The 25,143-nt window shown below is 50.6% G+C and overlaps 1 protein-coding gene across 4 annotated transcripts; it reads left to right on the top strand.

Moving 5' to 3' along the window:
* Positions 1-1,805: 1,805 nt before the first annotated feature.
* CHST10 (carbohydrate sulfotransferase 10) lies at positions 1,806-23,258 on the top strand. 4 transcript variants are annotated; one of them, XM_040267686.1, is made up of 9 exons: positions 1,838-2,057; positions 4,095-4,161; positions 9,678-9,786; positions 10,910-11,041; positions 16,426-16,517; positions 17,387-17,417; positions 17,496-17,684; positions 20,392-20,497; positions 21,387-23,258. In XM_040267686.1, exons 3-9 carry the CDS (start codon positions 9,744-9,746, stop codon positions 21,922-21,924), a joined length of 1,131 nt encoding a protein of 376 aa, XP_040123620.1. In that variant the 5' UTR covers positions 1,838-2,057; positions 4,095-4,161; positions 9,678-9,743; the 3' UTR covers positions 21,925-23,258. The 4 variants fall into 4 exon arrangements, with proteins under 4 accessions (XP_040123623.1, XP_040123620.1, XP_040123622.1 ...); XM_040267688.1 differs by lacking the exon at positions 9,678-9,786; XM_040267687.1 differs by lacking the exon at positions 17,387-17,417 and having other exon boundaries at positions 17,465-17,684.
* The last annotated feature ends 1,885 nt before the right edge of the window (positions 23,259-25,143 follow it).

Below are 25,143 nucleotides of genomic sequence, written 5' to 3'. Positions count from 1 at the left end.
AAAGGATCTTGGAGACTTTCAGGGGTCCACAGATCACATTCTGAGAATTGCTATTTTAAGAAGTACCCTGCTGCTATAAAGACTGAATACTAATACTTTCCTTAAGTTCATCTTTAGAAACAAAAAGGAGAACTAGAATAATTTGGAAAAACCCCAACAAAAATATTCAGCTACCTTAGTCACCAATGCATTAGCCTCCTGAAAAAACTGTATCTTTTACTATTTGAACAGCATCTTAGGTATGCAATAAAAAGTAAACAATAATAATGAAAGTTTATGTCTACTGAAATGTTTACTACTGGGAAGAAATGTGCTATGTACTTTAAATGCATTTATTTCTATTATTCTTTACAATCAAACTCCAGGGTAAATACTAGATAATATTCCCATTTTGTAGATGAGGAAACGAGGAGCACAGAGAGACAGAAGAACTTGACAGGGTCATGAGCTTTCTGTGGTGAAATAAGGACTTGAACCCACGAGCTCTAACTCCCAGAGCTTGGATCCTTAACCCTGCATATTATTCAATGTCACATCTAAGCTCCAAATTCATTTATTGCTTCTGCCACGTATGTGCTTCCATTCAAATCCTCAAGGAGAAAGCAAATGTCTCTTGTCAACGTACTGCCCCAAGAAAGGGCTTAATAAATATCTGAACAAGTGGTCAAAAAAACCTAGCAAGTCGCCCTTAAACCGCCTTGCCATCTTTAAGTCATGAGTGGTTAGTAATCACGTTAAAAGTGAAATCCTATAATACTGAGCCCCATCAATATTGTATTTAAGTCATTAAGGAAGACATCAACAGGGTAAATAAAAAATTCACAACAACAAAAAACGTGGTTCCTGAAAAGCTTGACAAAATTTTATGTGTCCATGTGTATGGATGTATGTGCACACATATCTGTATTACCCTGTTTACTAAATAGATATATATATTTAGGTAGTTAACAAACATGTAGGTTTTAGCAAAACAAAACTGGTTTACGCTTTCTAGTGCAGTAAAACTCGCATCACCTTTGGGGCTTACTTCACCAAAAGTTTAAAAAGGACTTCCCTAAAACCCCAAGCCTTACCACATTCCTCAGGTTAAGAAGTTACACTGGACTGCAGTCTGACCTCCTCTTTGTGCCTTCTTTATGAATCCCTATACTGCGTCGGGAAGATCCTGTGGAGGAGGGTATGGCTACCCACTCCAGCACTCTTGCCTGGAGAACCCCACGGACAGAGGAGCCTGGTGGGTTACAGTCCATGGGGTAGCAAATAGTGGGCCACGACTGAGCAACTAAAATTTTCACTTTTTTTTTCATGCCTTGACAAGGGGGTGACATCCTCCAGACTGTTAGTCAAGGGGGGGGGCGGCTGTTGAAAGGGCCCTGTTGAGAGCTATGTTTTTCCTTTTCTTTCTTTTTTTAACCATGCAGGCTGATTAGAAATGCTGGGAGGCACCCCAAACTCAAGCATTTTTGCCTTTTTCCACTTTTGGATTCTTTTTCTTTTTCATTTTTCCAAGTTTGGGATTTTTTTTTTTTTTTTCGTTCTCAAACACCCAACCTGTTTTATGGATGGTGACCTGGTGGAATAAGGTTTGGCCATACGTCCCTCTGTCATTTCCTGGGATACACTCTCGTGGACTTTTGGGGAGGGGTTTGGGGTGGGACTGGCAAGCGCCAGGCGTGGAGCCGGGTCCTGGGGTCTCTGGCCCCGCCTCCCTGCGCCTCCCCTTGGTCGACGCGGCGGCGCGCGCACGGCGGGGACGGCGGCGGGGGCGCGCAGAGCCGGGCAGGAGCGCGCACGGCGCTGACCGGCGCGGGGGCGGCGGCGGCCTCGCCTCCAGAGAGAGCTGCGCGAATAAGCCTTCCTCCTTCCGGCGCCGGCGCCGCCACATTCCCGGCCGGGAGGGCTGGTGGCGGCGCCCAGGCCTCCGGGCCGGGTTCCCGCGCTCCCGGGACGCCTGGGCCCCTCGCGCCTCGCCCCCAGGCCCGCGAGGCCCAAGCCGAACTAAGCCCCCGAGGCCGCGGAAGGGCCCGAGGACCCCGACAGCTCCGGCTCCACCGAGGGTGAGCTCGGGGACGCGCGAGAGCGGGGGGTGGGCGTCACATTCCTCGACCCCTGCCCCACCCCGGGTGGACGGAAAAACGGAGGGAACCGGCTTCTCCTTGCCAGCGACATCCCAGTGTGTTTCGGCGACTTGAGGCCTCCCTCGTTCGTGGAATGAAAGGGGAGAGCCTTCAACACGTTAATTATGCAATAAAGCAGCGTCTTTGCTGGGGATGCTGCAGTCGCGGCATCACCGGTACTCGGTGATCCATAGTTTACTTCTTTCATCCTCGCCTGAGAATTTGCATTTGTCATTGGGAGCGGAAAGAGGAAGAAAATGTTCCACTCGGGCACAGGGGGCATGCAGAGATGATAGAGGGAGGCCAGGAAAGAAGGACCATGTGCAGTTTTCTAAGTGCACAATTAAGCACGTCTCCGGTGGGTGGACCTGGAGGAGGGAATTCTTGCTTGGAGAATCCCATGGCCAGAGGAGCCTGGCAGGCTTCATTCCATGGGGTCGCAAAGAGTCGGATGCGACTGAGCACGCTCGCACTGGTAGGTAGGAGGGAAAAGGATGGTTGGAAATACGTGTGTCTTGCCAGGTAGGCTCCAGGGTGCCCTCAGCTCAAATTTGGACATAAGAGGGGCCTGTCAGAAGTTGGAGGTGGAGGCATGTATTTCTGCACGTCTGGACCGGAAGATGAACCAGATCTTCCAAAAGCTGCCTTGTTACTTTCCAAGTCTGCGAAAGGCAGGAGAAAGGGCCAGCCACTGAGTGGAAAACGGTACAGCCAGGTTCTGGTTAGCTGAGCCCGAGGATCGTCACAAAGGGGTTTTTTGTCTGAAACACCCGAAGTCAGGGACTTTGGTCCCTGAAGAGTTGGTCATTGGTCAGTTTTCACTGTCAGAGTGAAGAATGTCTCAGATATTCTTAAAACCAGGCAGCTCTGCTCCAGGCTTATTCACTCTTTTCATTGGCTGGGTTAAGAAGAGACACGAAGACTGAAATGGTCTTCTCTCTTTTTTCCCCCATTATAATTAGGGCATAGTTCATCTTGGTTGAAATAGGAATTTCAGCATGGGGGGAAAAAAAAAATCTTTCCATCTTTGCTCTTGACCCTCAAGAATAAAAATCTCCAAGAAATACCTGAGAGAGAAATTCTCTTCTTCCCTGGAATGGAAACTGGACTTCTTGCAGAAATGAACAAAGAGAGGGAGGAATTAGTTACTATCCTGGGCAATTCTCAGTTATATTTAGATCATTTTTCAAATGTTTGAGGTTATATGATAGAAACAAGGGAGAAAGGTGGGTGAGAGGAAAGGGCCTGATGGATTAGAGAAGCCAAGAGAGCATTTTGTCTTGATACAGGTATAGAAGAATCTGCATGTGAGTACATATAGCTTAATTCTTCCATCTTTGTAATATGAAATTGCTTTTCATTTTAATATTGAGTTCATAAGCATAACAGAAAGCATAGCTAGACTTCTCTGACCATCCCAGACTGCTGGGCTGCATTGTGTTTTCAGTGAGTTGGATGTTTATTTTGCCAGCTCACTCTATTAAATCTGTAATCTCTCTAACTCCATGAGTTTGGCTTGTTCCCAATTATTCATTCATGCTATGACATTTGCCTAGAATTTGCCAGGTCACTAAAGCTTGAAGAAATACAAAACCCAGCAAAAATCTTGCATTGAAAGATTTGATCATTTTATACAGAAATCCTTTACCCAATATCAAACATATAAAAATGGTATAATTGGGTTTTATTATTTTTGCTCCAAAAATGATTTCCTTTTCATACTAAAATACACGGAAGAATCTTTTAAACAGCTAGCTCTTTTGGTACGTTTAGAATAATTTATTCATTTACCAAGCCATCCCCAAAGATAACCCCTCTCTGTAAGAGACCTGGTATGCGAAATATACTCGAATAACCTAAGTGGTTAGCTGTTAATACTGGTTAACTGTTTCCCAGGTATAAAGCAAGTTGTGTTCAGTAAGTTGGTCTTGTAACTTTTAATGGTGCTTTTTTTTTTTTTTTAATTGTCCCATACAGTTACAGGAGGAGCCAAGAACTTCAGGCAAAGCAGATACTGCAAGGAAATGTGGATCTGGCTCAGAAAGTATGGACACCTCACCAGTTATCTGAAATCCGTGTCATGTAATAGCATTTTCCATTCTTGCTCATATGGAGATTTTCAGAAGCTTAAACTTGTAAACAGGAGTTTGTGCATGCATTCTTAGAAATGTATTCTTAACCATAATGATAATAGGAGTGCCCTCTTAGGCAGGGGCTTCCCAGGTTGTGCGGTGAATAATCTGCCTGCCAATGCAAGAGACGCCGGTTCAATCCCTGTGTTGGGAAGATCCTCTGGAGGAGGAAATGGCAACCCACTCCAGTATTCTTACCTAGAAAATTCCAAGGACAGAGGAGCTTGGTGGGCTACAGTCCATGGGTTTGCAAAGAGTTGGACACAGCTTAGCAACTGAGCATGCACGCATGCACGTACACAACTCAGGCAGGGCATTAGATGAGTTTAGAATCTGTAGAAAGCAGTGCATGGCCTGCGGCGCCCTCTGCAGACGTGTTTGCTGTTCGTCGTCATCATTAATGAGAGTATGTCTTCACCTCTTACTGGTTCTCCATCTGCCAGAGAGAAGAGCTGCGGGGTCACTAAGGATGAGCAGTCATTCTGAGACAGGGAATTGTGCATGACCAGATCCTTTTTGTGACATTTCCTTTAGTGTCTGGATAGGTTTTGAATGAGTGTTTTAAAAACTGAACCCCGGACAGGGAATCCTTTCCTCAGGGTACACGTGTGATGGGAGCAAGGGTCCAGGAGTCAATTTCCATCTCAGTAGAGGGCCTTGGACAGGACTGTTCATCTGGGCCACTCCCCTGCTCTCTTGCTCACTCCTTGCCGCTCTGGTGATTCTGGACCCAGACTGAGCTCCTTGCCAGGTGCTCTGTGATGGGTCCCCTCTCTTTGCTGAGCATCTTCTCAACATAGTCTCCTCCCAGGTCCTCCTTCATCCCTCACCCTCCTGTGTTATTAACCATGTCACTTAGCGCCTGTGTGATCTTGGACGTTAATGGCTCTGTTTATGTCCCATCTGCCTCTATTAGAACAAAGCACCAGGAGAGCAGGGTAGGTTGGTTGCTGGATTCCCAGAGCCTGGAATGGCTCCTGGCTCAGAGTAAGCCCTTGGTAAATGTAACTGAATGAATGACATTTGGGGGAAAGCTGTTTTGTGTTCTCTTTAAACTTCATCTCCTTCCTCTGTCTAGTTGTCCATCCCTCTGTCTCCTTCCCATTCAAGGAGCTGAATGGGTGCTAACTCCTGGGTTACTGTCTCTGATGTCCCCAGTGCCCCTCTCTCATTTTGCTTACTTGGAGATTCCTTTCTAATTCCCTTTCCTCAAGCTCATTTACTCTACCCCACCCACATAAGAAATCACTGGAAAGGTCATCCTTTTCTTTCTTTCTCTGTGTTTTCGTAGAACATGTATTTCTGGTTTCAGCGCCTGTGTCTTTAATTTACGTAAATGGCACTGTGTCATATATCTCATTCTATTCTTGCTGTATTCCTTTTGCACCGTGGTTTTGAGGTTTATCTGTTGCTGTGTGCACACTCGGCCCTGTCTAGAGCAATAGGTTTTGAAAAAATTTTAGCTGTTTTAGAAAGCTAAATGGGCTTATTTACCACAGGTTGAGTGATTGTGTGTAGTAAAAATAGAACTAGGAAAAAAACAAGTAGAATTAGATGGTAGGGGAAGAGGGAGTCAAACTTTTTAGCACAAATTCAGAAAGACTGCTTTTGGATGACAGCTCAGACAGGGTGTGTGGGGAACCACCGGCAGCTGCAAAAATGGATGCTTTCAGACAGCATCTTTTTGAAAGTGCAGGGCAGGGAGGATTTGCGCCAGAGTTGGTAATAAATAGCGCCAGAGGCATTGTTATTACTACAGATGCGTCCTGTGTGTGCTGTCTTCCTCTTCACTGAGAGAGAGAGACAGGTTAGTATTTCTTGCATGGTTAGTGACCTTCCTGCATCCTCGGCCCTGCTTTCCCCAGCTGTCCATCATTCTTTATCCTCCACCTCTGCCCTATGGGTTTTCAAAGCGCTGGCCTCCTGGCCTGACACCTTGACGCTTGCAAATCCCACATAATGGTCTGAAGTAGGGAGGCTCTACAGACAGCTGGGCTGCCCCTTCCTGCACTGGGGTGCGCACTCAAACTCACCTCTGTTATCTGCAAGAGGTACCTTGGGAGCTATCTTGGCTCCTTGAACAAAGGAGAGTTAAACACAGAAAGTGTCCAGCTTTTGAAAGGCCATTTGTCCCCTGACTTCAGGGGCAAGGAGAGGACTGTTTGTGGGGTCAGGCCCCAGCATCTCTGCAGACAAAAATGGTCAGCCTTGAGCCCGTCGCTCTTGGACAGGAAGTAGACCCGTGGGGAGTTTGTGCGTTCGAGGAAAGACTACAGGTGGTGGGCAGGCCGAGAGGAGCTGGGACTATGGGAATTTGGATGACTTTCTTTTTGTTTAAAAAAAATGGGGCAAATTATGCTGATTTTTCCAAGGTCAGCCCAGAATTCTACAGGGGCTAGTTACCTATAGCTGGGAAGGCTAAAACAGGAGTAAATGGGAAGAGTGATGGAGGTCTTTTTTTTGTATTTATCACTTTTATTTATTTTTAATTGGACAATAATTGTGTTACAATGTTGTGTTGGTTTCTGCTGCAAAACAACATGAATTAGCCATACATATACATATATCCCCTCCCTCTTGGACCTCCCTCCCTTCTAGATCATCACAGAGCACCGAGCTGAGCCCCCTGTGCTATACAGCTGCTATCTGTATATGCATGGTAGTGTATATATGTCAAGGAGGTCTTTGTTTTCACTAAACCACTCAGTCCTAAAGGAAATCAACCCTGGAATATTCATTAGAAGGACTAATACTGATTGGCCACCTGATGTGAAGAGCTGACTCATTGGAAAAGACCGTGATGCTGGGAGAGATTGAGGGAAAGAAGAGAAGGGGTGACAGAGGATGAGATGGTTGGATGGCATCACCAACTCATTGGACATGGGTTTGAGCAAACTCTGGGAGACAGTGAAGGTCAAGGAAGCCTGGGGTACTGCAGTCCATGTGGTCACAAAGAGTCGGGCACGACTTACCGACTGAACAACAGCAAACCTCTTTAATCCTGCGTTGAGCTTCATCAGATGCTTGCAAATCCCACATAATGGTTCACCCAGCTTCATCCTCGCCGGTTGGCCTACAGCCTTCACCACAGGTTTGCGCGGTCTTGGCTCAGGTGTTCTTGGGGCCCAGGACATTGCTGTAGCTTTTTTATTTATTTATTTATTTTTAATTGAAGGATAACTGGTTTACAGTAATCTGTTAGTTTTTGCCATACATTAACGTGAATTAGCCATAGGGGACATATGTCCCCTCCCATCTGCCACCGCTCCCCGCCCCTCTAGGCTGTCACGGACCCCCAGTTTGAGCTCCCTGAGTTGTACAGCAAATCCCCACTGGCTCTCTGTTTCACGTGTGGCGGTGTGTGTGTTTGCACGCTGCCCGCCCCCTTCATCCCACCCTCCCCTGCCCCTGCCCCTCTGCTCTCCAAGTCTGCATCTCCCTTTGTTGCTCAGCCCCTCATCCTGTCCGACCCTTTGTGACCCCCTGGACTGTAGTCCACCAGGCTCCTCTGCGCCTGGGATTCTCCAGGCAAGAACACTGGAGCGGGTTGCCATTTCTTCCTCCAGGGGTCTTCTCGACCCAGGGATTGAACCCGAGTCTCCTGCACTGGCAGGCAGTTCTTTACCACTGAGCCACCTTTCTGGATATGTGGAAATTAAATAGGAAGGTCACAAAGGATGCCGAGGGACTGGCCAGTTTCTGTTCTTAGAGGGTCTGCTCCTGGGCAGCTGGTCCTTTCGGTGCAGTTTGTTATCTAATCCTTGTGACCATCCTGGAAGGAGGAGGGCCTTATCTCAGCTTAGGGAGGGTGAGTGACCTTGCGAGTCCCAGAGCTGCCGAGTGGTGGGGCCTTCCAGGGCTCTGTGCTGGGAGGTCCCAGAGGAGGAGTGGCAGGAGGGGACAGGAAGCCCCTGTGGAGATGACCAGCTGCTTGAGGAGGTCAGAGAGGGAGCGCATTCCTCTTGTTGGGTGGTGCCAGAGAAAACGCAGGACACCCTGGTAACCTGGAAATTCAGAGAAACAGCAAGTAACTTTTTAAAGTATTAAGTGTGTCCCATGCAATATCAGGGGCATATTTATACTAAAGTACTGAAAATTTGGGGCTTCCCTGGTGGCTCAGATAGTAAAGAATCTACCTGCAATGCAGGAGACCTGAGTTCGATTCCTGGGTTGAGAAGATCCCCTGGAGAAGGGAAGGGCTACCCACTCCAGCATTCTTTCCTGGAGAATCCCATGGACAGAGGAGTTTAACTGGAAAATTAGTGTTTAATCTGAAATTGAAACTTCATGGAGCATCCTGTGTGTTTATCTGTTTAATCTGGCAGCTCTACTAGGTGGTTCAGTCGTTTAGTTGTGTCTGAGTCTTTGTGACCCCATGGACTGCAGCAGGCAGGCTTCCCTGTCCTTCACTGTCTCTGGGAATTTGCTCAAACTCATGTCCATCGATTTGGTGATACTTTCCAACCATCTCATTCTCTTTTGCCCCCTTATCCTCCTGCCCTCAATCTTTCCCAGCATCAGGATCTTTTCTAATGAGTCAGCTCTTCACATCAGGTGGTCAAAGTTTTGGAGCTTCAGCTTTAGCATCAGTCCTTCCAATGAATATTCAGGGTTGATTTCCTTTAGGATTGACTAGTTTGATCTCCTTGCTGTCCAAGGGACTCTCAAGAGTCTTCTCCAGCACCACAGTTCAAAAGCATCAATTCTTCGTCACTTGGCCTTCTTTATGGTCCAACTCTCACATCCATACATGACTATTAGAAAAACCATATCTTTGACTATTCGGACTTCTGTAGGCAAAGTGACATTTCTGGTTTTTATATGCCGTCTAGGTTTGTCATAAGTTTTTTTCCCAAGGAGCAAGCGTTTTTAAATTTCAAGGCTGCAGTCACCACCTGTGGTCGTTTTGGAGCCCAAGAAAATAAAGTCTGTCACTGTTTCCATTTTCCCCCCTCTGTTTCTACCAGGGGACTCCAGGAAAACAATGCATCTGGTTTGTGGGGACTTGAGGGTGAAGGTACAGATGCAGGCCAGGTGGCAGGGGGAACCCCCCTCATAAGCTGGAGAGGCCCTTGAGGGTGGGAATTCAGAGTTGGGGTGAGGTCTAGGAGGCAGGGATCTGTCGTGGAGATGGGGAGAGCTGACACCCAGGCCATGGTGAGCTTAGTCCACCAGCGCACACAGGCTTTCTGAAGTTGTCTGCCGTTGGCAGACGGTCTATGTGGAATAGAACATCTCCCTGCTGCCCTAGAGTGATGAACGGGCCTGTCAGCTGACGGAAACTAACCCAGCCTAGTGTAGTCTCTCTGTGTGGCTGGATCTGGCTTCAAGAAGTCCTGTGTTAAAGGTGACATGTGAATAAAGAGACTCTTTTGTCTCTCTTGCCAAGAATTGAGTGCAACTTCCAGTTCTTCTGTGTCCCCTGCAGCAGCGTGTGGCTCATGTGACCCACTGAGGACCCAAGTGCCCCACATCACTCCCAGGTGGCGATAACATGAGAAACGCCCACCCCCAAGGCTCCTCCCAGGCCCTGGCAGGCAAGTGCATGGAGCTGGACGCTCCAGAGTTCATTTCTAGGGTTCCAGAGATTCTCTATATCTCTACAGGGCTGCCAGGTGGCGCTAGTGATAAAGAATCCACGTGCCAGGGCAGGAGACGCAAGTTTAACCCTGGGTCGAGAAGATCCCCTGGAGAAGGGATTGGCAACCCACTCCAGTTTTCTTGCCTGGGAAATCTCATGGACAGAGGAGCCTGGTGGGGTTGCAAAAGAGTCGGACATGACCGAGCATGCATGCACCACACTTCATTTCTGTAGGTGTGGCTAAAGCTTGTCAACAGGATGTTTGGGGCTGGTTCACTGGGATGACCCAGAGGGATGGTACGGGGAGGGAGGTGGGAGGGGGATTCTGGATGGGGAACACGTGTATACCCGTGGCAGATTCATGTTGATGTATGGCAAAACCAATACAATATTGTAAAGTAATTAGCCTCTAGTTAAAATAAATAAATTTAAATAAATAAAAAAATAAACACAACCTGCTTGGAACTTCCTCAGGATGGTGTCTGCCTTCTGAGAATTAGCCACAGCAAAAGTCCAGGCCAAAGTGAGTGCCCTCATGCCCTGGCTTCCAGGCATTGGCAGGTGCCTGGGCCAGAAAGAGTCAGCAGGCTCAACTGCAGGAGTAAAGGCTTATCATGTGTTCCAAAACCAAATAGAAATGGCTCCTTTCCATTAAAATTTGATTTATTATGAACTTTATATTGCATGCGTGCACAATCATATCAGACTCTGCAGTCATGGACTGTAGCCTGCCAGGCTCCTCTGTCCATGGGATTTCCCAGGCAGGAGTACTGGAGTGGGTTGCCATGTCCTTCCTGGGGGGATCTTCCTGACCCAGGGATCAAACGTGTATCTCTTGCGTCTCCTGCATTGGCAGGCGGATCTTTTACTGCTAGCACCACCTGGGAAACCCATCAACTATAAATTCTTATTAACTAAAAATATAATGTTACCAAGTTCAAATACCCATGGTATCAGTAGAAAAAAATTTTAAAACATTTGTATGGAGGCTGTTACCTGAAATTGCCTGTTCTTGTTATTGTCTTTGGCCTAATTGATTTATGTGTAAGTAGCAGGGCCATTTGGCTTGTGTTTTCCAGGAAGAATCGCTGAATGGCTGATGTTTGACAACATGCACCACCAGTGGCTTCTGTTGGCCGCGTGCTTTTGGGTGATTTTCATGTTCATGGTGGCCAGCAAGTTCATCACGCTGACCTTCAGAGACCCTGACGGTAGGTACGCCACCTCGTGGAATGGATTTGGTGAACTCAGACCTTGCGGTGATACTGCTCCTAGGTACCTGCCTGGATGAGCAGTGACATAGAATCAAAGGACTCTCACGCCAGAAGGAGGTTGTTGTGTCCAAGTGATGTGCCGAGGCTCGAGAGGGGAGGTGGACAGGAACGAAGGGGTCCTCGCCCGTCACCTCCCCTAGGGGCGGGGGGACACACTTTCCTTAGGGGCTTCTTTGGTGTCCTCTCAGGCTCTGGGTTTGGGAACCAGCCCTGCTTGGTGTCCTGGTGAGATGCTGCCTGCTGGGGGCAGCGTGTTTGAAGGTCACCTTCAGGGCTCCGAAAGGAAGTTGGTGTAAATAGATGTGTGCTGGGATTTTTAACTCTCGTTGACTTGATGTCAGATGAGGACATGTTAAGAGGACCCAACCCAGTCTTTGAAGAGCTGGGTCTGGTTCACGCCCTCGTCCACTGTTTGGGCCTTATTATTTTTCTCTGCGAAGTGAGCGTCCTCCTTGCTCTGACAGCTCCAAGCCCAGCCTCAGCACAGTGAGGCCCTGAAAGTGACCTGTGAGGAGGTACTGGGTGTGACTAAGGAGCTGTGTGGACGGGCATTTGAACCCCAAGGCGACGACTCCTTCAGGGGTGGTGGGAGGCCAGGCCCCCAGGGAGGGCCCATGAGCAGCTGTAGACTGGCCTGGGCACAGCAGCCTGACAGAGAGGAATTGCAGGGTATGTTTATTCCACGCAGGGTCTGATGTCCACGTGCAGGTGTGGCCCTTAGGGAAGGGAAGTAGAAAAGGATCCCATGGTTGTTTCCCTGATTCCCACCCGTGCACTGCACAGCCTGTGCTGGCAGTGTAGCCAGCGGGCTCTGGGCCCTGCTCGCCCTGGAGAGCACCCCCGGGCTGCCCCAACTGTGCAGAGGCTGCCTGACGCCTCACCCCGCCTCCATCCTCCCTGTAGAGGCGCAAGGTGGGAAGGCAGATGGGCAGGCAAGAGAAGGAGGCGCCGAAATTAGCCCCCAGCGCTGTTCTCAGCTGGCAGTTTCTGTCCTGGGTTGGAGTTTATTTCACTCGCGTTCAGTGTTTTTGCTCTTGACCCAGGAGCGCACTGTGAGCTGGCATCACCAGGGAGTCCCTGACGTGCAGGGGTGTCCTGCGCGGTGAAGCCCGCCTGTGCAAAGCGGGTGCCGATCCCTGGCCCCAGCGTTCAGGGAGCCAGTGTGCTCGGAGTCCACGGGCGGCTCCTTCCAGCTCTGACCCCGAGGAGGTGAGCTTTGTCCCAGCTTCCCAGCCAGTGGATGAAGGGGGCTTGCTTCTGGCTTCCCTGTTCTATTTTTGATCGTTTGTTTTGTGCTGGGTCTCCCTTGCTTTGCAGGCCTTTCTCCAGTTGCCAGCAGGGGCTGTTGTTCACTGGGGTGGTTTCCCTGTTGCTTAGGGCACACGGGCTTCACAGGTTGTCACACAAGGGCTTAGTTGCTCCACGGCACGTGGGCTCTTCCTGGATGGGGGCAGGGTGGGGGTCAAACTCGTGTCTCCTGCACTGGCAGGCAGATTTTTATCCTCTGCGCCACCAGGGGAGTCCTGTACCTCTCTATTCTTAATGACTTCCCTACCACCTGGTGGATAGGAAGAGCACGTTTGTCTTGAGTTGTGGTTTAAAGCCGTGTGTGTGTGTGTCTGTGTGTGTGTGTGTGTGTCTGTGTGTGTGCGTGTGTGTGTCTGCGTGTGTGTGCGCGTGCGCATCTCTCTTTGGCTCAGCAGTGAAGCCACAGTGACATTTGTGGCAGTGACTCAGTGTGGTTAACAGACTTCAGTGCTGTTTTGAACTAGCCTTTGTCCTAGGGAAATAAGTCCCATTCAGTGGTGGAAAATTGACGGCATGGTACATGGACACTTGAACTCAGAAGCGACATCCTTGTGAATCTGGCAGGTAGGCGTAGAAGCTGATTTTCTTGCCTCTCTTTGACCTCTTCTTCCAATCTCCTGCCTCAGCTCAGCTGCCAGCCGCTCAAGGGCAGAAACCATGACGCGATGTCTGCATGCCCTCTATTCGGCGCGTGATGCAGTGGGTACCCTGGGCAGCTGGACACACAGAGAGGTCAGGGGATGAGGGGATGTGGTGATGTCTAGAAAAACAAGGCAGCACTCACCCGGCAATGTCGGGACGTTCTGTAAAGCAGAGACAATGACCCCTCTAAGGAGAGTGAGCTCTTATGTTCTGACGCCTGGTCATACCTACTGATCACCCTTGGGCCTGGCGCTGGTGCCTTGCCCTTGAGGGTTGGCCACAGTGGTGACAGCGGGCATCCAGTGAAAATAAACAGTTGTGGGCAGAGCAACTGAAAAGCAAAACCAGACATTAAGTTGTGCTGTTGGTTTTATTAGAATCTAGTTGAATTGGGCTCGAGGAAGGTTGGGGAACAAATACCAGGAGTTCACAGTAAAGCTGTTAAGAATTGGTGGATGGCTGGCTGGTATATGTGGCTGGCAGGTAAGCTGTCCTGTAGCTACCAAGGTCATTCTCGATGCTCTTGAGTGTGTGAAATAGACACTTTTTAGAAATTCACTAGTAAGTCAGTTGTTTAGAATTCAGACTACATCTTACATCTAGAATGTCACCGAGGATGCTTAGGTTTTTAGGAACCCACGTGGCCTGTGGCAGAGCCAAGCATTGCTGTGCGGCTCACAGATGTGGGCACTTGAGGTGACCGGGCCTGAGTGGGAGGTGACGTCCCCCTGAGCACGTGGGTGCTTGGGGATGAGGCTGAGGAGGTCGGGGAGGGTGGACGCTGGCCTCCTGGCCCTCTGGGTGCCTTTCAGAGGCTGATGGCTCAGGGCACTGCCTCTCTGTCTTCATACCGTCCCTGGCCTCACAGCAGGCACAGAGTGGCTCCTGTGCACAGCTCTGATTCGGGCTGCATTTCAACTCAAATGCAGGAGAAAGGAAGAAACAGTTTCCTTGGGATTCACGGAGGTCTGTGGCCAAGATTTCTACTGGAGTTGGAGAACTCAGAGGCGTGAGGGGTGGGAGATGGCTTATTACCATTGGTGGGGTTCCGGGAGGATGGGTTTCTCCCCGCTGGGCAGGGAGGACATCAGGCTGGTGCCTGTCCTCAGCGGGGCTGGCTGGGGAGTGGGAGGTGGGGAGTGGGGGGTGAGACGGAGAGTTGGGGGTGCAGTTGAACAGCCAGACTGAAGTAGGGGCTGCAGTGAAGCCTGCAGAGTGTTGGTGGTAATGACCCAAGAGGAGTAGGTTTTGATGTTTATAACAAAGTGTGCCTTTGCTTATGCTTTATTAGGCTGATTTCTATGCTTTTTTTGATAACTACTTTTTTCATTCTAATTCTGTATTTAGGCTTTGCAAAATTTTGAAAGCAAATGCTTCTTTGATTGTAGAGATTTGAAAATTTTCTTCAAATTCTACCCAAAGATTTCCCCCAAATCAGTTTGTTGCAAATGATTACTGTGCTCTAGCATTTTGTAAGACTTCCTCTAGTTGAATGTCAATTCCCGTGTCATATAGTCACCCAGTTGGGTCCGACTCTCTGCAACCTGTGGACTGTAGCCCACCAGGCTTCTCTGTATATTCCTTCTCCGGGCAGGAATGCTGGAGTGGGTTGCCATTTCCTTCTCCAGGGGATCTTCCCGATTCAGGGATTGGACCCATGTCTCCAATTGGCAGGCAGGTTCTTTACCACTGCGCCACCAGGGAAATCATCAATTCCCATAAGCTTCAAAAATAACGTGTAAGCACTAACGTGACTGCTGACTTGAATTTTGTCTAATTAAACCTTTAATTTTGAGATCACTAGAGTCACTCACAGTTGTAAGTACGTAAGACGGAGGATCCTTTATACCCTTTTCTCTTCTGCTCGGGGGTAATGCGTTGCAAAATCGTAGTGCAGAGTCACAGGTGGGATATTGACAAGGATGCAGAGCATCGTCATCACCACCAAGATTCGTTGAGTTGTCCTTTTATAGCCACTCCTCTCTCCCCAGCCCCTCTCCCGACCCCAGCCTTGGTAACCACTAATCTCTTCTCCTGTCCATAATTTTGTCCTCTCAAGAATGTTGTATATGCGACCTTTTGCGATGGACTTAATTCACCATGGTTACCTGGAAGTTCATCAGCTCATTGTGTGTATCAGTAGTTCATTCCTTTTTAGTGCTAAGCAGTGTTCCATGGTTTGGATGTACCAGTCTTTGATTAACCACTCAGGTGCTAAAGGAGAACTGAGTTCTTTCTGTTTGGGGCTGTTATAAATGAAACTGCTGTGAACGTGTGCATGTAAGTATTTTGTTTTGGTCGTGCTTGATTTCGGTTGCTGCGTGTAGGTTTCCTCTGGTTGCTGCAATCGGGCTGCTCTGCAGCAGTGAGCGGGCTGCTCATTGCAGCAGCTTCTCTCGTTGCTGAGCGTGGGCTCTAGGCACCCAGGCCCCAGTAGTTACGGCTCACAGGTTCTGGAGCACGCCCTCACTAGTGTGGTGCATGGGCTTATTTGCTCCGTCTCATGTGGGGTCTCCCCCGCCCAGGGATGTACCCCGTTTCCCCTGCATTGGCAGGTGGTTCTTATCTACTGGACCATCAGGGAAGTCCCATGTATAGGTTTTTTGTGACATAAATTTTTATTTCTCTGGGATAAATGCCTAGGAGTGGGTCATACAGTAGTTGAAGACTTAGTTTTTAAGAGTTGCTGCACCTTTTTGCATTTTTCTGTGTCCTCACTAGCATTTGGGGTTTTCACTTTTTTGTTTTAGGCATTTTGGTAGGTGTCACGGTATCTCTCTGTGGTTTGGATTTGCCTTTGCCTGATGGCTAATGACATTGAACATCCTCTCCTGAGTTCATCTGCCATTGCAGAGCCTCTTTCGTGAAATGTCTGTTCCTGTTTTGCCCATTTTCTAATTGGATGGTTTGCATTTTTTGCTGTGATTGGAGACTTGTTTATTCTAGATCCCAGTCCTTGGTCAGATGTGTGGTTTGCAGATACTTTCTCTCAGTCTGTAGCTTATCTTTCCATCCTCTTCACAGGGTCTTTTGCAGAGCAGAAGTTTTAAGTTTTGATGGGATACGGTTGATCAGTTTTTCCAAAGATTTACATTATGCTTTTTAAAGAACTTTTCTAGTTTTGTGTTTCACATTTAAATGCTGATCCATTTTGAGTTTGTTCTTGAATAAAGACTGAGGTTTAGGGGGATGCTCCTTTTGTGCCTGGGGGTGTCCAGGTCCTTGGGTCCATTGTTCAGAAGATGCTCCTTGTCGCCTTGTCAGCCATCACTTGGAAGTGTTTGGGTCTCTTTCTGGGGTCTCTGGGCTGTGGCACTGCTCTGTGTGTCTGCCCCTGCACGGGAAGACGTTTTAACCTCTCCATCTCCTAGCCTATAGCGCCAAGCAGGAGTTTCTGTTCCTGACTGCTGTGCCCGACGCGGGGAGGTCGCCAGGAGAGACACACTTCCCTGAGGAGCTGAAGGTGAGCATGGCCAGGCCCCGGCGCTGACCCCCCCGTCCATTCTTCCCAGAGCGTCTCCCTCTCACCTGCTCTCCCCTGCAGCCCCAAGGGGGGGTCTCCCATCATCAGACTCCTTAGAACAGAACCAGGGCTGGTGAGCTCCATCACCTGCTCACGGCAGCTAAACTTCTGGTTCCCTGATGCGACTGCCAGGCATTGCCTTCCACGTGTCTCAGGCTATATTCCAGAGAAGCAAAATTGTGTGCTCTGCACTGAGGAGGTGGAATGATGGCTCCTGCCTTTGAAAAACCCACACTGAGTGGCGTAAGGCATTTTCTTAAATTAATAAACCAGATACACCAGTGTACCAGATTATCTTAAACAGCCACCATCTGTGTAGATAGCGGGTCCTTAGATGTGGCTCGCATGCTTTCACTCAGGTTACGTGGAGGTGGCAAGGGAGCAGAGCTGGCCTCCCTAAAATTCCTGAATGACAAGGACCCTGCCTTTGCCAGGGCATCAGGGGCCCTCGTGCGGTCAGCACAGTGCCAGGCAGCCAGACAGCCCACCCAGCCCCTTGGGTTGTCCAGCCTGAGGTTGAGGAGAGATGGGGTCAGCGGCCTCTGGCTGCTCGGCGGTCTGGCGCATCCACAGCCTGAACCCCGGACCCCTGAAACCCCTGCCTGCTGTCCAGCTGTTTCTGCTGGGCGGCCCCGGCCTCCTCAAGTTAACGCCTGGCATGAGGGCAGGGCAGGGCTCCTCCCATAGGCACGCATGATGCCCTGGTGCCCGTTCCGCCTTGTTCCCTGCAGCCGACAGGGAGGGTGCTGGTTGAGCCCCTAGTCTACACTCATGATGCCCCGGTGCCCGTTCCACCTTGCTCCCTGCAGCCGACAGGGAGGGTGCTGGTTGAGCCCCCAGGCTACACTCATGATGCCCTGGTGCCCGTTCTGCCTTGCTCCCTGCAGCCGACAGGGAGGGTGCCCGCTGAGCCCCCAGTCTACACGCAGCGCCTGGAGCTCATGAGGAACGTGTGCAGGGAGGGTACTCTGAGGAACCTCTCCCACACCGCCATCTCCAAGTTTGTCCTCGACCGGATTTTCGTCTGCGACAAGCACAAGATTCTCTTCTGCCAGACCCCCAAAGTGGGCAACACCCAGTGGAAGAAAGTGCTCATTGTGCTGAATGGTGTGTGCAGTGCTGGGTGAGGCCCGTCCCGCCCGGACCTCCGGGTCTGTGGGGAGGGGGTCGGAGGGGAGGGGGTCGGAGGGGCTGGGGAGGGCAGCCAGGGAGACCTGGGAGGGCCGGCAACTCACAGACAGCTCGCTGGTGGTTTTCCTTTTTATGGCCACGCTGTGCGGCATGTGGGGTCTTAGTTCTCTAGCCAGGCCTCGAACCCGTGCCCCCTGCAGTGGAGGTGAGGAGCCTTAACCACTAGACCACCCGGAAATTCCCTGGTGTTTTTCCTATTCCTGTCTCACATTATGTATTGGCAGGGTTCACGCAGCAGGCCACAGCCACCATCGGCCTTCTGGCTCCCTCTCATTCTGCCTGCCGCCCCCGCCTCCCAGGTTCATCCCTCTTCTTCCCGTCAGAGTCACTGCATTGATTCTTATGGGTCTCTCGCTCTGCCTTAGGAGGTCAAGGCTCTACACTCACTGAGTCACCTGGCAGCTGCCCTCACAGCTGCTCTCCTGTGTGGAGAAGGACCCACAGCCAGTGCCTGGGGTGGGGTGACCCCTGTCAGTGGGTCTGGGGGTCTCCCCACCCACAGTCAACCCCATCTTATAACAAGCAGCCATGTTCAGAGGATTTAATTGACTTGCTTCAGGAAATGTAGTGTTTACTTGGGAGCAAATTAAATCACTAGAAAGTACCCTCATGCTCTGCATGTTTCGATTCCTCACCACTGTTTTCAGATGCTGTGTTTGTTTGTTTAAACTCTAGTTACTCTGAACCACCCATGATAATTATGGGCTCTATTAAATTCAGCTTCAAAAGAAAAATAATGGACAGCAGTGTGACTCCAGAATCAAGAATCGGACCTCGGAGCCCCATGGGATATGGGCCTGGAGTCTGCGTCCCCCTGCCCCCTGGGCCTACTGCTGCTCTCAGAGGCAGTGGTTAGAGCTGGTGTCATTTGACCTTTTCACTGGCTGATTGGGGAAGGAAAGGAGACACTTGCTTTATCTTCTGGTCATCAATGTGCTTCTGGAGTAATCTGACCGTATGTTGGCTTTTAACATTGGAGAATGAGGTTACAGATGAAATTTAAAACAACAAAGGTACCAAAGTCTTACACATTTGCTGCCACAGTATGAAGCATTTGTCTCTGAAGGAGAAGAATCCATTGATAAGAGCAGGACACAAACGGGCGCAGTTTGCCAATGCTTATATGGGCTTCCCAGGCGGCACAGTGGTCAAGAACCCGCCTGCCAGTGCAGGAGACACAAGAGACATGGATTCCATCCCTGGGTCGGGAAGATCCCCTGGAGAAGGGCGTGGCAACCCACTGCAGTGTTCTTGCCTGGAGAAGCCCACGGACAGAGGAGCCTGGCGGGCTACAGTCCATGGGGTGGCAAGATGTCAGACAGGGCTGAACCGACTTGGCACAGTAGGAGGACGACAGTCCTGAGGCTGCCTTCTGCTGTCCCTGGACGCACCCGCAAGGCGACAAGTACCAGAGCAGGTCCAGGTGCAAATCCACAGAGCTGGCCCTCCTGTTAGCCCCTTGGGAGTAGATGGGACACCTTGCTCGTCTGCAACCATCCATTCTCAGTGCTTTGCTCAGGGTTCTGAGTCAGGTCTTAAATATTCTGCAGAGACTGCAGTCCCTGCTTTGAAGGCCCAGCAGAATACCTTCACTGCCAGACCATGAGTCTAACAGGGAAGGATTAACACACAGGTGGATGTGAAGTGTGGCAAGGCCTTAACTAGCACCCCAGCACACTGACACTTTATTTCCATTGCTCCTAGGAGGAGCCCCCCGGGTTCCATTCGGCAGCCTGGGTCCAGCACTGTGGCTCTTGGTCCCGCCTTGCCTCCTCTGATGCTCCCTGTCCTCTGAGCTCTGCTTCATCTGCATCACTTCACCCCCCAAGCATCAGCCTGGCTGATCTAGCAGCAAACACGCTGGCCACTTGCCAGCCTGGGATTGCCGTGAGGTTACCCAGAAGCCTCTTAGGCCCAGGTGCTCTGGGGCTGGGAGTGATGGAGCGGATCAGCCGGGTGCTTCCTGGTCCTGCTTCTCTGATGATTGCCCCCAGTTTCAGAGGAGAGGAAGCGTTTCAGGTTTCAGGTGTCCTGCTTGGAGGCAGTGATCTTTCTTACATGCAGATTGAGCCTCATTCAGCTGCTCCTACCTGTTGGCCTAACTCCCTCCTCCTGACTCCTCTGTTTCCTCCCGTTGGCTCCTGGATCATCAAAAGCTTCTCTTCAGTCTCACCCTGCCACGGGAGCAGTTGAAATTCGGAGTTGAAACCTAAACGTGGATACTGGGCCATGGTTTGTGGGGAGCGTGGACCTGCATTCTGAGATGGGCATCTCTCTTTAAGGGCTGCTAAGTCACTTCAGTCGTGTCCGTCTCTGTGCGACCCCAGAGACAGCAGCCCACCAGGCTCCGCCGTCCCTGGGATTCTCCAGGCAAGAACATTGGAGTGGGTTGCCATTTCCTTCTCCAATGCGTGAAAGTGAAGTCGCTCAGTTATGCCCGACTCTTAGTGACCCCATGGACTGCAGCCTACCAGGCTCCTCTGTCCATGGGATTTTCCAGGCAAGAGTACTGGAGTGGGGTGCCATTGCCTTCTCCGCTCTTTAAGGGCAGCAGTGGCCAACTTAAGAGGCGACCAGACCAACACGCCTTCTCCCCCAACCCCACCCCCCATTTGCTTCCCAGGAGCCTTCCCTTCCATCGAGGAGATCCCTGAAAACGTGGTGCACGACCACGAGAAGAATGGCCTCCCACGCCTCTCCTCCTTCAGCGAGGCCGAAATCCAGAAGCGGTAGGAGTGGGGAGGGGTGGGGAGGAGGAGGGTGGGCAGGGGTGGGAAGGAGGATGGGAGCTATGAAACGGCCCCAAAAGACGAGGTTTAAAAGGAACAAGTGCACAGTATGCCAGCCAGTGTCAGGGCACCGAATGGCCTTTGAGCTCCCTTGCTTTTCAGCTGCTTCAGTTCCATTGCTTCCAGCTCTGGTTTTTCACTCTTCCCAGCTTGTACGGCCTCAGAAATGCCAAATGCGAAATCAGAGACCGTCCTGGGTGCATGTGGTCCCATCACCCCCCTCAGCATTGGTCTTGAGGGGCTTTTGTGAGAGTAGCCGAACCGAGATCTGTAGCGCTCAGAGGGTGCCTGGCCTGGGGGAGTGCCTGGGGTCACAGCAGTGTCATCGTCATTACAGGTTCTTCACACAGGTGCCCCTGGGCCACCACCGCCCCTTCCAGCAGCTCCCCCAGACCCTCTTCCTGCCAGCTGGAGCCTGGTGACTCCCCATTTTCTCTTTATCTCCCCCTACCCCCCATTTTTTCCTTCCACTGGCAATTTTGAATAGAGTTTTTAAAGGGGCACCCTTAGAGTCGCTCACTTCCTCTGGCTTCAGCTGTTCCTCACTTGATCAAGCAGGTTTCTACTCTTTTGGTTTTCTGCCCAAGAACAAAACTTTTAAAAACATTCCTGAAGTTAATAAGGGGTAATAGGTTAACAGGAGGATCTGCCTCCAAGGGTGGCTGCGTGAATTAAGTAAGAGCTGTGTGCAATGCCTTTGGCACAGGGCCCAGCCTGGTGGCTGCCACTGCTCCAGCCATCACGCTTCACTCTTCCCCGCCTCACAACCCATAGCCAGCACCACCAGCAGCATTGGGTTAACCTCTTTATCTTCCATCTTTTTCCTTAGCTTGAAAACATACTTCAAGTTTTTTATCGTAAGAGATCCTTTCGAGAGACTGATCTCAGCATTTAAGGATAAGTTTGTCCACAACCCCCGCTTTGAGCCTTGGTACAGGCACGAGATCGCCCCCGGCATCATCAGAAAGTACAGGAGGAACCGGACGGAGAGCCGGGGCATCCAGTTTGAGGATTTCGTGCGCTACCTGGGTGACCCCAACCACAGGTGGCTGGATCTCCAGTTCGGGGACCACATTATCCACTGGGTGACGTACGTGGAGCTGTGCGCACCCTGTGAGATCACATACAGCGTTGTCGGGCACCACGAGACCCTGGAGGATGACGCCCCGTACATCCTCAGAGAGGCGGGCATCGACCACCTGGTGTCCTACCCCACCATCCCCCTGGGCATCACCGCGTACAACAGAACCAAGGTCGAGCACTACTTCCTGGGCATCAGCAAACGAGACATCCGGCGCCTGTATGCGCGGTTTGAGGGGGACTTTAAGCTCTTTGGGTACCAGAAACCAGAGTTTTTGCTAAACTAACGTGTAGGACCATGAGTTCAGATATCTTCGTTAGACTAGAGGCTAACCAGGTGGAGCTCAGGCACAGAAATGACACTTCTTCCATCTCACTCCTCTTGAAGACTGCCACTCCCTGAGGACCGGGGTGCACCTTGCCCAGTGAAGCTGGACCCTGACTGTTATGACATAGTCTGCACATAAGGTACATGGAGGGTCCTGGCCCCCACCCTCCAGTGCCACTGAGCCTCTGCTCTCCCCAGAGTGGTGGGGATAGCATTAAACATTTGCAGTCAAACAGAGCCGGGGGGGAAATCAGATGGCCTTGATCGTCTCCCTTAGTTGCCAGACACCTGCAGGGCAGGGCCGTCCTGTCTGTCCCCAGGGGACAGCATGCATGGCACCCAGCACTTTGAAGAGAGGTGGACAAGCCGGTACCCTGCAGACATCCCAGGGGCCAAGACAGGATCAGATCTGAGTGATAAAGTCACGCTTCTGGCTCTCATCTTGGCCGCCGCTGTCATGGCAGAGCCAAATCCTTCTCTCCATGGCTGTCTAGTTCCCAAGAAGTTCAGGAATGACCCAAGGGTGTTCCTCAGCCGTTCACCTTTTCAGAATACATGCTGTGTGCTCCTCGGCCAGATTCCCACACCTTTACCTGCCAAGTGGCTATCTCATTCAGTCCAAGAGATCCAGATTTGGGAAATGAGGGGAGTGTCCATTCTTCCCGCCTGAGGAAGGGAGCCTCTTTGGGGGCCTTAAAGGGAGCGTGGCCTGGGAAGAGGCCGGGCTGGCCGCATGCCGGAATTCAGGCTGCCCTGGACTTGGGCGTGTCCTTCCCAGTGACTGTCTGCCGCTCGTCTCTGATGGCCTTGCCTGGGTGGGCACAGAGGTCTTCACCCGTCTCCTCCAGGACCAGTCCCTCCTGGGGGCTGAGGGCAGGCACAGGCAGCATGCCAGCATCGCCAGACCAGTGCAGTGTACACATTTTAGTCTCCTTTCATCTCAGCAAAACGTGTCCCACCGGGCCCACTTCTGATGATGCCGTCATCCTGACCCAAGTTGCATAATCGGATTCACCAGCAATAAAATCTTGGGTCGAGGCCGCCCACATAATGCATCTTCCAGGCACTGAGGAGCAGCGGGCCACACTAACCACTTCATGTGCCGTCCGACAGTGAGGCCCCTCAAGGTCTGGGACAGTCTCCCTGCAGAAAGTCCCAAGTGTCCAACCAGGCCGCACAGGGCTCGGGAGCCCAGCTCTTCCTCCAGGCAGCCCCCGCCGTCCCTTTCTCAGTGTGACTTCCTGAGTTTGTAAATGTGAAAGTAACACAAAATAAAAACACGTGCCAACCTGATGTGGGCTGTGGTTCCCAGGGAGGCGCCTTGTGGACTGTGTCCCGAGGGCTGGAGACGGGCATGTGCCCGCCCGTAGCGCTGACGGGGGCAGCCCACGAGGTGGCCTGTCACCTGCAAAGGCTGCAGCACCATTTTTCTGTCATGTTTTAGCAAAGTCTTGTTGGAATCATCTCACGCCCAATGCACAGAATGATTGTTTTTTAGTTCCTAAGGCGTGTCTGACTCTTTTGCAACCCCATGTACCAGCCTGCCAGGCTCCTCTGTCCATGGGATTTCTCGGGCAAGAATACTGCAGTGGGTTGCCATTTCCTTCTCCAGGGGATCTTCCCGATCCAGGACAGATTCTTTACTACTGAGCCACCAGGGAATCAGACATAACCTGGGAACCTCTCAAAAAGCTCCCAGAGCTGTTCCCCATGTTAGAAGTCACGGCACAGTTATATAAGTTTTTGAGACAGAGGGCTGCACATTAAATGCTGTATTATTGACAGTTTACACAATCCAGATCTTCAGGTACAAAGTGGTGGATCATCGTGACCCCTGGCAAGATTAAGAAGGAATGTTCTCTTTTTAAGGGTAACATTCTTGATGAAGCTGGGAGAAAGTTGCTCTTTATGGCTGAGCAGGTGTTTTTGCAAATGAGGAGGTGTGGTCAATGCCCAGTGCACAGGGGAGGAAAGAGGATGGCAGAGAAAATGTTTTATGTCTAAATTTTTCTTGTCTTGCCATAAAATATGTGTTTCACAGGACATTTTCTAAGCCCCTTGGACATGGCAAGCCCTGCCCCAGGGTTGTGGGGTTCCAGAGCTAAGCAGAACCCTCTCCTCACAGGAGAGGCTGGGAAGGGGTGGCTGGCACACAGGAGGAATAATGTTTGTTTCTTTGCCTTCAAGCCAGTCTCCCTGTCTGGTTAATAGCAGTTATCTTGAAACTGTCTAAACCAAGACTTGGACAGCAACATCATATTCACAATCTGTACTGTCCTCAAGGCCGAGTCGGTTTACCTGGTAAGTCTTAATGGGCCTTTGCACAGAGCCTTCTTCAGTCTTATACCCTATTGCTTGGAATCTAGAAACGCAATTTTTATGACAGCAAGAAAATTCTGGACTTTTCATTTGTGCTTGCCGATTTCAACTAGCCAATCCCCCCTCCCCACCTCTCTCTCTACTTGGGAGATACAGAGAGGAATAGTTAGTTTGCATGCCCGTTTCCCCCTTTCCCTCCACTTTCCCCAGCAGTCTCTGTTTTCTCTGTGTCACTCATGTTGCCACAGCGACTTCACTGAATACCGCGCTGCAGCGCTGCATGAGTCTCAATCTTTCCAGCCTACCGTATCTATTTTTTCAGCCACCCAGCTCCTGAACACTTAACACGAAGTATGAAAAACACATGGTCTAGGTTTTTGTAACTGCAGCCCCATGTTAGTTCAGCCTAAAAATGAAAGGGTTTCCCAGGTAACTCAGTGGTAAAGAATCCACTTGTCAATGCAGGAGACTCAGGAGACACGGGTTCGATCCCTGGGTCCAGAAGATCCCCAGGTCGAGAAGATCCCCTGGAAGAGGGCATGGCAACCCACTCCAGTATTCTAGCCTGGAGAATCCCATGGACAGAGGAGCCTGGTGGGCTACAGTCTGTAGGGTTGCAGAGAGTCGGACAGAACTGAAGCAACTTAGCACAAAACAACTGCAGTCCCAATAGCAGGATGACTGTTTCTTTATTAACTAGGGTAACATCAGCTGTCCTAACAAAAACCAAAGTTGCAGTGTCTAAAGACAATAATGTGATTATTTCTTGCACACACAATAAGCCAGTGGTCTGTTCCCCATAAGCAGGGAGTTTTCCTTCTTGTGGTTCTATTATGCCCAAAGGTCACATGGTCCTCTG

This window comes from Oryx dammah, unplaced genomic scaffold (assembly GCF_014754425.2).
Source record: "Oryx dammah isolate SB20612 unplaced genomic scaffold, SCBI_Odam_1.1 HiC_scaffold_25, whole genome shotgun sequence".
NCBI classification, from domain to species: Eukaryota; Metazoa; Chordata; class Mammalia; order Artiodactyla; family Bovidae; genus Oryx; species Oryx dammah.
Note: the sequence above shows the minus strand (reverse complement) of the source record. Positions and strands in the feature narration are given on the sequence as shown.

Coding starts and splice junctions, on each gene's coding strand:
- CHST10 (XM_040267687.1), top strand. CDS start 9,744: ATGAGAAACGCCCACCCCCAAGGCTCCTCCCAGGCCCTGGCAG. Junction 11,042..16,425: donor GACCTTCAGAGACCCTGACG/GTAGGTACGCCA, acceptor TCCATCTCCTAG/CCTATAGCGCCAAGCAGGAG. Junction 20,498..21,386: donor GAGGCCGAAATCCAGAAGCG/GTAGGAGTGGGG, acceptor CTTTTTCCTTAG/CTTGAAAACATACTTCAAGT.